Source organism: Neovison vison, chromosome 7, assembly GCF_020171115.1.
Source record: "Neovison vison isolate M4711 chromosome 7, ASM_NN_V1, whole genome shotgun sequence".
Lineage (NCBI taxonomy): Eukaryota > Metazoa > Chordata > Mammalia > Carnivora > Mustelidae > Neogale > Neogale vison.
Genome location: NC_058097.1, coordinates 100,730,113 through 100,745,383, shown reverse-complemented (window position 1 = coordinate 100,745,383; position 15,271 = coordinate 100,730,113). Strand labels below are relative to the sequence as shown.

Genomic DNA, 15,271 nt, shown 5'->3' with positions numbered 1-15,271 from the left:
TGTAGGACCTTATAGGGACCTAAGCTTTTGCTGTGTGTGACATAGGGTCACTGCCCTGGCCTTATCCATTGTCTCTTGGGGTCCTGATGTTTCCAGGCCTGCCATATAGACACCAGTGATATAGCAATGGGGGGAGAGAAGGGACACCAGCAGAATGTGCTTCCCAGAGCCGGCCCCCACTTTGGGGGCCACTGGGCCTCCCTCATACAGGATGCCTTTCCTCCCCCATGCCAGCTGGGTCTGTCTGCCCACTCAAGTTTTCTCCCGTTTGTGTCTGATTCTAGAATGCATTTACCAACCTCCTCTTACTTCTGTGGCTTTGGTTCAAAGGAAGGAGCTCACACACCTGGCTTGGCATCTTGCCCAGAGCTTCTCAGCGTGCATTTATTCTCACGGGAAACATAAAAAAAGTAATAGTCAACAACACACAGTACACAAATCATTCACTCTAAAATCAAGGGACTCTTAACCCCAGAGCTCCACCAGAAAACCCATGAGAAATGATAAGTATGAGCCAAAGAGACGATTTGCCTCATAGTCATTCTTCCTCAGCAGCATGAGTGAGGCCCTGTAAACGTCCACCTGCACAACATAGCCTGGAACCCCCAGGTGTTCTGGAGGGAAGCTCCCTGGGGGACAAGACCATCAGGCTGATCTTCAGCGATGAGCTCTGAAGTTGATGGAGCTAGCCAGGAAAACAGCTGAGAAGTTTTCACCGGGTGCTCCCGCCAGGACCTAGCCAAACTTCAATAAGTCTCTTCCATTACCATCATCATTTTTTTTTTTAAGTGGCTCATTTTTATTTTTTTCTTTTTATTTTTTAAATCTTTTTTTTTTAAAGTTTATTTATTTATTTATTTGACAGAGAGAAATCACAAGTAGATGGAGAGGCAGGCAGAGAGAAGAGAGGGAAGCAGGCTCCCTGCTGAGCAGAGAGCCCGATATGGGACTCGATCCCAGGACCCTGAGATCATGACCTGAGCCGAAGGCAGCGGCCCAACCCACTGAGCCACCCAGGCGCCCTCTTTTTATTTTTTAAAGTAAGCTCTGTGCCCAACACGGAGCTTGAACTCACAACCCAAAGACCCAGAGTCTTGCACTCCACCAACGAAACAGGCCAGGCACCCCAGTCCCTTCCACTATTTGACTTAAAGGCCTAGTTTGAAATGGAAACAAGAGAAGAAGGTCAGTAACCAGCCGGTTCCTGTCCCGTAACGCATATGCCATGGGAAGTGCTAGAAATTCCGTACATGCTACCTTCCCACGCACTTGCCCTGTGAATTCCCCTACTCAGAGACAGAACATTTGAGAAGGTGGTTATTATGAGACGTCTAATCCCTTCAAACAGCAGAGAATAGGGACAGACTATGAATAGGGACAGACTACTTCCGCTGTGGAAGCCTGAGGACAGACTATGACCTCAGCACTCCCTTAATGCTAGCTAAATAGTGAGAGTCCAGGAGGCCAGGCCGTCTCAGGAACGCAGGCTGCGGCCAGGCCGAGCTTAAACAAGATGGCGCCCAAGCGTCCCCGTCTCCGCGTTGCCGAGAGGTGAATGTCAAGCGCTGAAGGAAAGCACCTCCCCGGAGCTCATGAGGAGTATTGCTTTTTCTTTTCTCCTTGGGGAGAGTCAGGCCTCATTTATTTCTACAGTTGAACCAGCTGTTGATATTCAGGATAGTCAAAATTCGCTTTGTGTGAGGATCAAATTTGTACTGTCTTTTTCCACGAAAGAAATAGAAAAATCCTGGAAATGAAATGAAAATGAAGATCGTATTTGACAAAGATACAGTGGTTTTGCACATGAACTCGTGAAAACAATATCCATTTTCACACACGCAGTTTGCTTTCATGTCTAAGGAACAGCTCGTGTGTCATTTCTATGGTGGGAAAAAGGAGAAACTGGACGGTCTTTACCTCTTTCTTGGAAGACAGCGTCAACTTTTTTGCCGATTCCAGGAAACCCATGAGCTATCTCTTTGGGAAAACCTGTATCCATAGACCGTGTGTTTTCATCATACCTGGTAAAAAAAAATTAATAGAAAAATAAGAACATGTGATTAATGTAACAAAAATAAAAAAAAACACTGGGTGTGGTGCAAAAACAATGAATTCTGTTACGCTGAAAAGAAATAAAAAAACACTCAATATTAAGCGGTAAGTCATTGTTCTGTGTGGTTTGAGTGCATGGATTCATTTAATCTTCCCTACAAATCTGAGAGGTGGGGGCTGCCTTAATTTCTAGTTTGGAGAAAACTGACATTGGCTTTAAATAGTTCTGAGGGGGCCCATCACCAGCATGAAAATAATGGGAGCTTTTAACTGGAAAGGGTCCCAATTCGACAGGGTTATGGGAGACTGGACGCGACAAGACCTCTCCCAGAGTAGCATCAACTAAAAATCTGATTCAAATTTCATCTTGGACTCCACTCCCTGTCCTATCAAGGAGAAATACTGCAGGCAAGAAGGTTCCTTTTGGGTGCTCTCCTTTTATTCTCCTTTTAAAACTCCATCCCACAAGTCCCTTGCCTTCCAAGGACAGATACGGTGAGGTGACACCAGGTAGGGGACTGACACCAGGTAGGGGACTCACAGACGCTCAGTCTGGCTACGTACATCCACCATGGGAGGATGGAGGTACGGCACCATCTGAGAACAATTTTATAGATTTTATTTATTTGAGAGAGAGAGAGAGAGAGAATGAGTGAGGTCAGGGAGCAGCAGAGAGAGAGGGAGAAGCAGGCTTCCCGCTGAGCAGGGAGCCCGACATGGGACTCGAACCCAGGACCCTGAGATCATGAGCCGAAGGCAGATGTTTCACCGATGGAGCCCCCCAGGCGCCCTGAAAATGATTTTAAAAGGCAACTCTCCTTCCATGGACGGATCTGACCCTGACTTCCAAGGGTCCGTCGTTACCTCCAGTACTTGCTGGCAACAAAGAAGTACGTCTTCCCGGTCTCCTCCTCATGAACAGCAGCATCGATGCTCTTCACTGTGTGCGGGAAGCCCAGGGAGTGGTAAATGTCCTTGGGGTAGCCTCGCCTCATCTTAACTGCATTGAAGGCCCAGACTTTACTATCTGTCAACCAAAAAATCGACCATGAAAACTTGCCTGGGACTCTGGAGGACAGTCGGCAGGGTTCCCATGCTGGGAACGAGCAAAGCAGAGAGAGTTTGATTCCCCAGGGAGGTGCCCCTGGGCCAGGCCTCTCTGCAGCGCGGTGGGCCCCCTTCCCCAGCGCATAGCGCTGGGGCCGCACGTGGTCAGGTGGCCGGGCCACATGCACTCCTGTGGGTTAGCGTGCCTCCCTGGACGTCCCTGGACGTCCCTGGAGGCATGCTCAGCTCTTGGCTGGCTTGGGTCCTGACGGAGGACTTTGTGTGTGTTTGTGGACCTCCTCCAGCATGGGAGCTAGTCTGTCCCTCACAAAGCTGGGGCTGGTCTGCACAACCATATGCCATGCTCCAGCTCCTGCAGAAAGGTCATGGGACACTTTCCAGGTGCATAAATCCTTCTGAAGCTCACAGCACGCATGTTAGATCTGCTTCAAGAGTCTTGACTTATCTAAACAGCCCCCTTAATGTCCAACCAAAGCACCTGATGAAAATGGAACTCAGAAACACTGACCCCCAAACCCCAGAAGCTTTACCTTTAAAAAAGAAGACTTCGTCTCTGCTAGCAACCTCGTAAGCAGCGTCAACTCCCCTTGACAGCGGGACCCAGAAGTCAGTGATGGCACCGAGCTCCCCTGTTTTGTAGAAGGGTCTCGTGCGTAGGAAGAACCTGGTTTAAATGGAAGGGCCGGTCCAGCTGGCAGGATATCGCTGGCCCATCTCCAGCCTGTCTTCTCCGGGAGATGAGTCGCACATGCCCCCGGGTCCATGGTGACAGGCCGGGCCTACATGGTGGCTCGTCTCACAGAAGTCCCCGTGGGAGCAGACAAGAACTGAGGTTAACAGAGGGGCCAGCGCTGCTCCGAGCAGCCCGGGGAACGGACGGTACACACGTCCACACGGGCAGACGGACAGTCACCAGGACCACGGAGCCCAGACGCAAGCACCCCGCGAGCTCCCAGCCTTGGGAAGGACTGGAGGCCACCGCAGGGGGCAGGGTCCTCCTCGTCGGCCCCTCAGCAGCCTGGCCCATGCTCGCATCCCACGGCAAAGTCGCCTGCAGTGTCGGCCCCGGGCCCCAGAGAGCCAGCCCAGGGAGCACGCTGGGCCGGCTCTTCCCTCCTGGGCTCCAGGCTACACTGCCCAGGCCTGGTGTAGACCGCTGAGCGGTGGTGTTCAGAGGAACTGGTTTGTTCTAACTCACTGACATTTCCCATCCTGGACACGAGACGCAAAAGGGACTAGAAGACCATGTCTTGCTGCATCACCGACAAGTCTACAACCTCAACAAGGGGAATTCTGTCTGTCTGCCTGACCACACAGATCTGCATGTGTGTTAGTCGTAAAGGAGGGCCTCACTACGCCTTTTATTCCACCAAGTTTCTGGCAATTGAATGACTTACCTGTGATATAAATATTCTTACTCTTGTTTTATAGTAATTTCTGCACCCGGCGTGGGGCTTGAGCTCATGACCCTGAGACTGAGAGCCACAAGCTCTTTTCATGGGGCCCGCCAGGCCCCTGCTCTGTGATTAAAAGTTTTGAAGGATCAATCATTTCATGTAAATGCATGGTTATTCAAATTAGAAATTACAAATATATTACTAAAGAAACATACGGAACGTTCAACAAAATATCAGAACACCTTAAAAACGTACGTCAGTGTTCATGGTAATTTTAAAAATCTTTTTATCTATCTATCTATCTATTTTTAAAGATTTTATTTATTTATTTATCAGGGAGAGAGAGAGAGGAAGAGAGCATGCACAAGCAGACGGAGAGGCAGGCAGAGGGGGAGAGGGGAAGCAGGCTCCCTGCCAAGCAAGGAACCTGATGTGGGACTCGATCCCAGGACCCTGAGACCATGACCTAAGCCGAAAGCAATGGCTTAACCGAGAGCCACCAGGTGTCCTGCCTTTTTTTTTTTTTTAAAGATTTTATTTATTTATTTGACAGAGAGAGAGAGAGAGAGCGCACACAAGCAGAGGGAGCAGCAGGCAGAGAGAGAGGGAAGCAGGTTTCCCAATGAGCAGGGAGCCTGATGAGGGGCTCAATCCTAGGACCCTGAAATCATGACCTGAGCTGAAGGCAGATGCTTAACCCACTGAGCCACTCAGGTGTCCCCCACTCTTTTCACCTGTTTTTAAAGAAGTACAATTCTCCACGAATTTCGGTAATAGCATCAAATGTTAACTTGCTTTCACAGGCTTGTGGTACTTGACGTTCTCTTGGCTGGATGGGATTTTTGGAAGGTCCTAAAACATAAACACAGGTTCTGGAGTGTTGGCTTATTATAGTAACACAAAATCACTTGGAGTGAAGGCTCTTTCTTAAAGGACAAAGCTAAAAACTCTTTATTTCAACCCCACATACAGAGCCCCGATCACCAGTCCAAGGTGCCCCCCTTTGTGCTCACCGTAGAGGGCCTGAATGGCATCGATGTCCCTCTGAGTCAGCAGATTATCCCCATAGTAGTTGTAGCTGGAGAACATCAGGGACTCAATGTCACCGTCGTGCATAAGTCCGAGGGAATGGCCCACTTCATGTGCTGCGACGTGGTACAAGTTGAAATCTAAAGACAGCAGTAAGACATGTTTGCGGGTCCTGGAATGCACTTCCGAGGAACCCCAGCAGAAAACAGAAGTTTCCAGATGACCACAGCATTGCTGTTGGCTTTGTGCAACATTGCTGTGTTTCTGGTGGTCTGGGTCTGTGTGGGGTAGTGATGCATGCGTAGTTTAATCAGAGAATGGAGAGGGTTTTAATGATTCCAGATACCTTGGTTAAAGTTTGAATTTCTGAGATGAGGGCTAGTCTGATTCATGGATGAAGTCCGCCAACGCAGAAAAATCCCATTGGTCAACAAATATCACAAAACAAGGTAGAAAGTGTTACACACCAGAGGCATAATAGTATTCTATTAACATTTATCATTTCTTTCTTGCTCACAAATATTACATTATTCCTGATTTGAAAATTTAGGTAATATAGGAAAGTACCAAGAAGAATTACCTAAAATCACTTCACCAAAAATAACCATTTGAAAATTTTGGTATGGGATTGTATATGGGACAGTGTGATTTAAAACGTCCCATTTTTCCGAGTAACATATTTTGTTGGTAAAAACTACTTGCAGAAATAATATTCCCCTACAGTTTTAAATATACGGACACAAGGGAGTTACCATTACCTTTCTAAGCAATTATAGTTTTAATAAAAGCTTGTGTTTAGTAAAGTATTTACGGCTGACCACATAGCTGGCTCGCTTTACTGAAGGGATTCTTTCAGATAAAATATTGACCTATGAAAGCAAAACATAGGAAAAGTTGGTACACTCACTTCTGAAATCTTTGGTCCATCTTTTATCTTCATCAAAATGAACATCTCCTCCAATGCCTCCTCCCGGTGGGAAGGCGTGAGCAATAATGTTTCCAGGCCCGCCGAAGGGGTTGTTGTCGTTGTGATCTGTGAGAAACAGCGTGGCAAAGACAAATTCCTGTTTCTATCCAGCTTCCTCAGACGGGAGGAGAGAGGACAGTGACAAGGAGCCCAGCGGCATTCTTCCCCTTCCGGCCGGTAAAACCCACAGCCCGTTAGGAACAGGAACGCTCCCTCCTCAGCACAGTGCAGGGGGAGGCCAAGTTCAGGATGGTTTTGGGAGGCCAGAAGCGCTTACCTCCCCTGACAAAGGATATCATTATGTCCGCTTGGCCCTCAAAGACCCTGGTGAAGGTCAGGGCAGAGGCATTACTCCAGAGCTGAAAGGCTCTGTCAATGGCACTGTCCACGTCTGCTCTCGGCAAATCTGGTGTGTAATTTTCAAGCCTTAGAACGGAATAAAACAGAGACGTAAGAACTCATGGCTCACAGCTCTGCTGGGAGACGGCGCCCTCGCACTGGTGCCCGATCTGCTTACCTGTAGGTCAGGTGGGTGTGCTCCCAGCGGAGGGTCCTCTCACCGAGGGCGTACGGAGCCACGTCGGGCACCCCACATCGGGGCTGCCTCATCAGAGTCAGGGTGTCGGCGTCCACCTTCCCCGTCACCTTCAGCCCGTAGAACGCCTGCATCTGCTTCAGCTTCTCGGTCACCAGACTGCTGCTCCTCTGCCTGCCGGACCTGTTGGTTCCAGTCCTCAGGTGGTAGTATTTCCGCAGGTAGTTCTGATCAAGAGAAAAAAACATGGAACACGGGATGTGAAATCTTCTTTATTTCTTCTGGCGAATCTTCAGGATTTCTCTGTGGCGGCAGAAAACTCTTTCGTCTTGAAGATTCAGTGCAAAAAGGGAAAAAAAACCTGTCTGCCGGCGCCCTAATCCCACAGGTGACTGCTGGCGTGATGGCCGAGTCTGGCTTCCCTGGGAGCTCGGTGTGCAGGCAGGCAGGGCTCTCTCTCTGGACCCCTCTACCTCTGTCTTCTAAAGGACAGTCTGTGGGTGGGGAAGTCGATCTTTGCTTTGGTCATGTTCTAGTCACCCTGGAAGGAATCCCACCCTTGCTTGAGCTTCTACTCTTGACCATGGAAAAATGAGAATGTAAGTTTCCTGCCTTTGTGGCACGTGGCATTCAGCACTTACCTGGACCAACTCCGTGTCCTGCTCTTGTGCTCCCGAGCTCGTGGCGGGGAAGCCATGGGACCCCATGCCCCAGAGCAGCAGCAGCAGCAGAGGGAGGGGGAGGCTGGGCATGCTGGCCCTCATGCTCCTGCCCTGCCCACAGCGTCTGGTGGCTCCTGACCTCCTGAGGCAGGTTTCGGGTGCAGCCTCTGCCTTATGTAGGGCCCTGGCATCCCCAGAAAAACAAAGGCTCTCTGACTCACCTCTGATGAGAGGGGCTACACCCTCTTTTTTGCAATGTGTGGTCTCAAACTTTCAAAACTTGGGACATAAATAGATTAATCTTGCATCTTCTCTTGTCTTTACAATCTTATGATTATGATCAAGCAGGACATCCCTAAAGGGACACACCTCATCCCACACAGTTGTATTCTCAAACTACTTAGGTAACTACTGTGCCATCTTAAGAGTAAGGGTGGCTCAGTGGGTTGGGCCACTGCCTTCGGCTCGGGTCATGGTCCCAGGGTCCTGGGATCGAGTCCTGCATCGGGCTCTCTGCTCTGTGGGGAGCCTGCTTCCTCCTCTCTTTGCCTGCCTCTCTACTTGTAATCTCTGTCTGTCAAATAAATAAAAAATCTTAAAAAAAAAAAAGAGTAAGCCTTACTATGTACGCTAGAACATACAGCTTGGAAGGCAGTCCATGTGCTTCTAAACAATTGGGTGTCACTGCTGGTTCCACCGGTCCTGCCCCGCTCCTGCGTGCGGGAAAAACGGCTGTCAGTGTGTCTCCTCCTCTTCCGCTTCTACCCTCCACGACTGGCTCTAGGAATCACTGGCTTCTCCATTTTCAAAGAATTTCCTCCTGTTTTTTTTTTAAGATTTTATTTATTTATTTGAAAGAGAGAGAGGAGTGCGGTGCTGAGGGAGAGGGACAAGTAGACTCCACCCCGAGTGCAGAGCCCGACGTGGGGCTCGATTCCAGGACCCCAAGATCATGGCCTGAGCTGAGACCAGCAGGCGGAGGCTTCACGGACTGAGCCCCCCAGGAGCCCCTCCTCCTGCCCTTTCCAGCTTCCTGATATAATTTGTTTTTTTTAGTGACCACACACTGCCTAAATCACAAATCAGCCTGAAGGGCTGTTGTTGAAGAGAAAGTTGCCGGGTCCACAGGGCGGGTGTTTTATTAACTTGTTGCTCAGTTTCAATCCTGCTTTGTCTGGCTCCTGGGACACAGGAGGGTGGCTGTGCACGGGTCCCAGGTAGAGACGTGTCGGAGAGACCGGCGGCTGAGGGTCATCTTCTGCCAGAGGCTGCTGCTGGGTGCGTGGGACCGGACCGTTACTCATTCTCTCGGAGCCCTTTCTCCCTGCCACGGAGCTTGCGCAACACTTTCTATGCCTCAGCTCCTATGAGCGCAGAGGAGGAACGGGTCAGCGAAGGTTTGTGCTGTAAGAGACGGGGACCAGGAGCCACAGGTTCAGAGAGACGGAGACATTGATCTCCTGGGAGACGCCTGGCGCCTGAGCTCCCTGACCTTCACCAACACTGTTATCTCTCAGTGTCTCATCGCCTGGTCCGGGCTCAGCAAGAACCTGCCAGTTTGTTCCAGCCAGAATCTCCCCGAAACCTTGATGATTTGTAGCATCTCGCGCCCTCCCCCCACCCCCTGCTCTTGGGCCACACACGGCCACTCTCCCGCACCACATTTGGAAGTGACCTCCTGCTGGACCCGGTCTCTCTCCTCGTCATAATAGCTGTGAACACTCATGAAAGAAATTGAAGAAGACACAAAAAGATGGAAGACCATTCCATGCTCTTGGATCAGAAGAATAAACATTGTTAAAATGTCTATACTGCCTAGAGCAATCTATACTTTTAATGCCATTCCGATCAAAATTCCACCGGCATTCTTCAAAGAGCTGGAGCAAATAATCCTAAAATTTGTATGGAATCAGAAGAGACCCCGAATCGCTAAGGAAATGTTGAAAAACAAAAATAAAGCTGGCGGCATCACCTTACCTGATTTCAAGCTTTATTACAAAGCTATGATCACCAAGACAGCATGGTACTGGCATAAAAACAGACACATAGACCAGTGGAACAGAGTAGAGAGCCCTGATATGGACCCTCAACTCTATGGTCAATTAATCTTCGACAAAACAGGAAAAAATATACAGTGGGAAAAAGACAGTCTCTTCAATAAATGGTGCTGGGAAAACTGGACAGCTATATGTAGAAGAATGAAACTCGACCATTCTCTTACACCGTACACAAAGATCAACTCAAAATGGATAAAAGACCTCAACGTGAGATAGGAATCTATCAGAATCTTAGAGGAGAACATAGGCAGTAATCTCTTTGATATCAGCCACAGCAACTTCTTTCAAGATACGTCTCCAAAGGCAAAGGAAACAAAAGCGAAAATAAACTTCTGGGACTTCATCAAAATCAAAAGCTTCTGCAGAGCAAAGGAAACAGTAAAAAAAACAAAGAGGCAACCCACGGAATGGGAGAAGATATTTGCAAATGACAGTCCAGACAAAGGGTTGATATCCAGGATCTATAATGAACTCCTCAAACTCAACCCACACGAAACAGACAAACACATCAAAAAATGGGCAGAAGATATGAACAGACACTTCTCCAATCAAGAAATACAAATGGCTATCAGACACATGAAAAAATGCTCATCATCATTAGCCCTCAGGGAGATTCAAATTAAAACCACATTGAGATATCACCTTACACCAGTTAGAATGGCCAAAATTAACAAAACAGGAAGCAACATGTGTTGGAGAGGATGTGGAGAAAGGGGAACCCTCTTACACTGTTGGTGGGAATGCAAGTTGGTGCAGCCTCTTTGGAGAACAGTGTGGAGATTCCTCAAGAAATTAAAAATAGAGCTTCCCTACGACCCTGCAATTGCACTCCTGGGTATTTACCCCAAAGATACAGATGGAGTGAAAAGAAGGGCCATCTGTACCCCAATGTTTATAGCAGCAATGGCCACAGTCGCCAAACTATGGAAAGAACCAAGATGCCCTTCAACGGATGAATGGATAAGGAAGATGTGGTCCATATACACTATGGAGTATTATGCCTCCATCAAAAAGGATGAATATCCAACTTTTGTAGCAACATGGACGGGACTGGAAGAGATTATGCTGAGTGAAATCAGTCAAGCAGAGTCAATTATCATATGGTTTCACTTATTTGTGGAGCATAACAAATAGCATGGAGGACAAGGGGCGTTAGAGAGGAGTAGGGAATTTGGGTAAATGGGAAGGGGAGGTGAACCATGAGAGACTATGGACTCTGAAAAACAATCTGAGGGGTTTGAAGTGGCGGGGGGGTGGGAGGTTGGGGTACCAGGTGGTGGGTATTATAGAGGGCACAGCTTGCATGGAGCACTGGGTGTGGTGAAAAAATAATGAATACTGTTTTTCTGAAAATAAATAAATTGGGAAAAAAAAATAGCTGTGGAGTAGACTCGGATTCTAGCGCTTGAGCTGGTGTCCAGCTCTGGTTTCCCTGAGCGGTGGGAGGGGTCCTGGAGAGTGGGACCCCCGAGCGGGTTCCCGCGCACCCCCCGCGGCTCCACAGGTGGACGACTTGGAGAGCCGACCAAGTATGGATTCACTGAACAAAAGCAACGGGTCCAACAAGTTGGCCGTATGATAAAGCAGGACTGAGGCAGGAGTGACCTAGAAAACTAAGAACAGAATGGAGAAGAACTGTGTGGGTCTGGCATCTGTCCGAAGCAGAGACAAATCCAGCAAAACAGAACACAATCTGTTTCCTAATCGGAACCCGATTCACAGAAAAAGGATCTAGGGCAGGAAATAAACACACTTCAGAGACACACAGCAAGCAAGTCATCCTCTGGGTTGCGGTGTGGCTGGGATCACCCTGAGCACCGCACGCACCTCGACCCCATGCAGGGGTGGGGGCTGGGGGTTGGGTTCTCGCTCGTCTCTGCTGAGCCACAGCATTTCGGTTCAAGCTCCTTCCGGAGGAGCCACCCTGGAGAGCAGGTTGGTTCCCACGAGAGCTTCCTTCTCTGTGGCTGATGAGCTGTGCTGCGGAACGGCTCACCAGTTATGCTGTAAACCACACCGGGTGTGAGACGTTCCCGGCACGCCACAGATGCGGTGTGACGTCAAAGCCGAAAGGAAAGGACTTTGGCGGGCTGTACCCACCCTTAAGTACCGGCGCTGCATTTGAAACATCCCCAGGGAGCCCGATGTGGGGCTCGATCCCAGGACCCCAGGATCACGACCTGAGCCGAAGGCAGATGCTTAACCACGGAGCTGCACACACGCCTCTCTCTCTAGGATATTTTAAGTAATTAGTCACCCCAAAGAGAGCAAAATAAACCAGGATCTAATCAGACAGTGAAGTATTTTTGCAGATTGGATCTGGGTCTTGACCTGAGTGCCTGCCGGGCCACAGCGGGAGGGACTGTAAGCGCTCCTCGGGGAAAAAAAAAAAAAAAAAAAGAAGTGATGAAGGGTAGAGAGACAGAGCAGTAGCTTGTGAAGGGGAAGGCTGAGCCCAGAACGTTGTTTCTCTTAGGATGAAAGGGCATGAAGGAGGCAGGCAAGAAAGAGAAGTCCATTAAGAAGAGATTGGTTGATTTTTCTTGGCTGAGTCAGCTTTTGTATGAGAAGAACAATACTAAACATCTGTAAGGCTTTTACAAAATGAGCTTAAACTTGTCTGTGCAGCAATCCAGTAGAGGACTGGATAGATGAGGAAGCCAGCTCCTCACGGGAGCAGGGGGCATGCCCGCGATTGCACAGACACCACACAGTGCGCCCCGAACAGGCCCCCGAGCTCTGAGTGCAAATCAGGGAACAGCGCGCTCATCTTGGCTGTTGAATAAGCTGTGCAGCAGAGAGAAGAGGGGGATGCTGCCTTCCGTACCTCCCTGTAAGATGGATCTCCCCGTGGAGACTGGTTCCTTTGCTAGAGAACAGGGACAATAAGCATAGTAATATCTCCCAGAAATGTATTTTGGGAGAATCAAGAGGAATCATGTGTATTTCTCAGTGCTTATCACACTGAAGCGCATTGCTCAGGGAGAGCGGATTCTTTCTAGACTCGAGAGAGCTCTGCTGGGAAATAACTTACTGAAGCGTTCTCACATGACCGAAGGGGAAACATATCCAGAAAGGCTCAGTTGTTCTCTTGGAGCAAACAGCTGGGAAGTGATTGAGGGATGGGTGAGATCACTCAGAGATTTCAACTCCTTAAAGGAAATGTGACTTACATTGTTTCAGCAATGAGACAAAACAAAGTATTTTTAGCTGAACCACATTGCAAACACTTTGAATTGAGTCTTCTATAGATTTAGGAGCTTTGTCCAAGAAGAAGCCCGGTGGCCAAGTGTTCCTGACTGTGATCATCACCACTGTGAGCTGAATACAATTCGAAGAATGACTGCTACACGGGCATGTTTCTAAGGGCGATAAACTGTGCCCCGAGTCATGAATCTTGCATAATCAAACTTGTGGTTTCGCTAATGACAGTGCAATACCGACCCTGTAATCTTGGTAGGAAAGCTTACCGACACATTTACCAATCAGCTTCAGCTGTAAATGACCTATTACTTATCAAGTCCAAGGACTCTCCCCCAAACAGCAGTGTTTCCTGCTGACTCGGCAGGGACCAAGTTTGCGGGAGTCTCAGGTATCAATGTGGCAGATAAGCAAACCCATTCCAGCCCTGCCTCCCTGTCCCCAGCCTGGGTGAGACGAGGTCTCTGCCCCCAGCCTCAGGCATCATCTGAGCACAGGCAGGGGCTGACAAGACCCGGGGAGCTGTAAGGTGTCAGTCCACCGGACCGCGAGGGATTGTGGTTTTAAGCCCTTAGGCTGCAGAGTTTTCTTGTTATACAGCAATAGAGAACAGAAAATCTCCCTTGATTACATCTTTTGGAGGCTGCGTCATTCCTTCTCCTGCACACGCACATTCGTAAGGTGTGTTCCCCGGGCTGCTGAAGACATGTGACGGGCACACAGCAGAGGGGACGCTGGACCAGCTCTTCCGATGTACATTCTGCGGGTCAAAAAATGCGCTTGCTGCTGTGATCAAATGATTGTCAAACAAATGCATGAAAGAATGTGGCAAATGAATCATGACAAAGACAAGGTCAGGTGTGATGTGAGCTTTGTGGAGAGTTTGGACTCAACTGTTTCATATCCTGAACGAAGTTTCCTGCTCTTCATGATGGGTTCACAAGGGAAGCTGCAGATGGTCGCCTCCAAAATCGGGACCAAAGGGGCCTCTTCTTTTCTTGAGTCTCAGCAGACATCTTCGGAGATCCCAAGCATCACATTTCCTCTAGCCCCTCTGTGCCACTGCACACACCGTCCCTGCCCAGGGGACGCCCTCCCTCCCCTGCCCTGCGGCTGGCGACCCCCACTCTCCACTCTCAGGTCCAACGTCCTTTCCTCCCCAGGATCACGGACCTGCTTCTGCTTCACTCAGCGATCCTTTCTTGGCCACCCGCTTCATGCCTGTCGTGGCGCCCTTGAGGAGATGAGAACGGTAAACGATTTGGGGAGGCTGCAGCCTGACATGGGGTAAACCGGACAGGTGTTACAGTGCAGTGTGACAAGTGTTTTGGGAACATGATGTGCTTTTCCCTACTGGATCTTGGGGCTGAGGCCCTTGTAGGCGACCCCACAGCTCCATGAGCTTCCCCATTATGGCCACAGTGCTGGGTACCCAGTCACCAGCTCACTTCTCCGTCCCCCTGTGGGGCATGTAAAGTCTGGAGGGCAGAGTCGTGTCCGCAACGTCCCCAACCCAGTGCCCGTGGTGCAGCAGACCTCACAGGGCCTGAGTCCTTCGGGGGTGCAGGAGCGAGAAGGCGGAACCCCACCCAGCCTCGGGAGGCTGCTCAGCCAAGCCCTCGGCTCCCACGAGGAGAGCGACACGGCTTCTTCCTGGACCAGCTTTCCGCTCCTGTCCCTCGTGTCTGAGACATAAACACCTCCCGCCAGGTGTTGAGTCTCACGCCAGGGTTGGGATGAGACGGCTCTGAGGCTCCTCTCCTCTCTCCGGTCCCCCAGTGACTTTTCAGGTCGCTTTCCACTGTGGCCCTGCACGGTGTCCCCCTGGTCCCCCACCGAGCCAGACCTCTCCTCGCTGGTCGGCTCCGGACCGGGGTGTCTCTGTGCGTCCCCAGCACGGCTCACAGGTTCTCGGCCACACCTGCTCCTACCGTCCGTGCCTCCTCTTCCCTCTCCTCATCCCTCCCTCTGTCCCTCTCTCCCTGACCCCCTCCTCTATCTCACGGTCTCTCACCTCTCTCCTCCCTCTCTCCCCGTCTGGCTCCGACTCCTACATTTCCTGATTTCTCTGCACAGGCGTATTTGACACATGGACCTAAGGACTGTGAGAATGTGTTGTCACTCATAATCTCCTCAGCTCCTCGGAGCGCTGTGTGACAGTGCCGCGTGGTGCCCGGTAAGGAGGCCGGGAAACGCAGAGAGAAAGGACAATACCCCAAACCACCTACGGGCTTCCCTGACCAATTTTCCCTACTTCAAAAATATGCCTTAAGGCTCATGCTGGACACAGTTGCGCGTCTGTT

At 49.9% G+C, this 15,271-nt stretch overlaps 1 protein-coding gene across 1 annotated transcript; it reads right to left on the bottom strand.

Annotated features, from left to right (window-relative positions):
* Positions 1-1,554: 1,554 nt before the first annotated feature.
* Positions 1,555-7,812, bottom strand: LOC122913961 (interstitial collagenase-like). Its single transcript, XM_044260606.1, has 10 exons — positions 7,690-7,812; positions 7,031-7,275; positions 6,791-6,939; positions 6,454-6,579; positions 5,531-5,686; positions 5,252-5,369; positions 3,651-3,784; positions 2,917-3,079; positions 1,918-2,021; positions 1,555-1,747 (listed from the first exon to the last, which is right to left on the bottom strand). Exons 1-10 carry the CDS (start codon positions 7,810-7,812, stop codon positions 1,638-1,640), a joined length of 1,428 nt encoding a protein of 475 aa, XP_044116541.1. The 3' UTR covers positions 1,555-1,637.
* Positions 7,813-15,271: the final 7,459 nt, after the last annotated feature.

Excerpts from the sequence above, each read along its gene's own strand:
- LOC122913961 (XM_044260606.1), bottom strand. The coding sequence starts at position 7,812 with ATGAGGGCCAGCATGCCCAGCCTCCCCCTCCCTCTGCTGCTGCTGCTG. Across the intron at positions 3,785-5,251 it reads TTGTACTTCTTTAAAAACAG|GTTCTTCCTACGCACGAGAC; the intron begins GTGAAAAGAGTG and ends CATTTAAACCAG. Across the intron at positions 3,080-3,650 it reads CGAAGTCTTCTTTTTTAAAG|ATAGTAAAGTCTGGGCCTTC; the intron begins GTAAAGCTTCTG and ends TTTGGTTGACAG.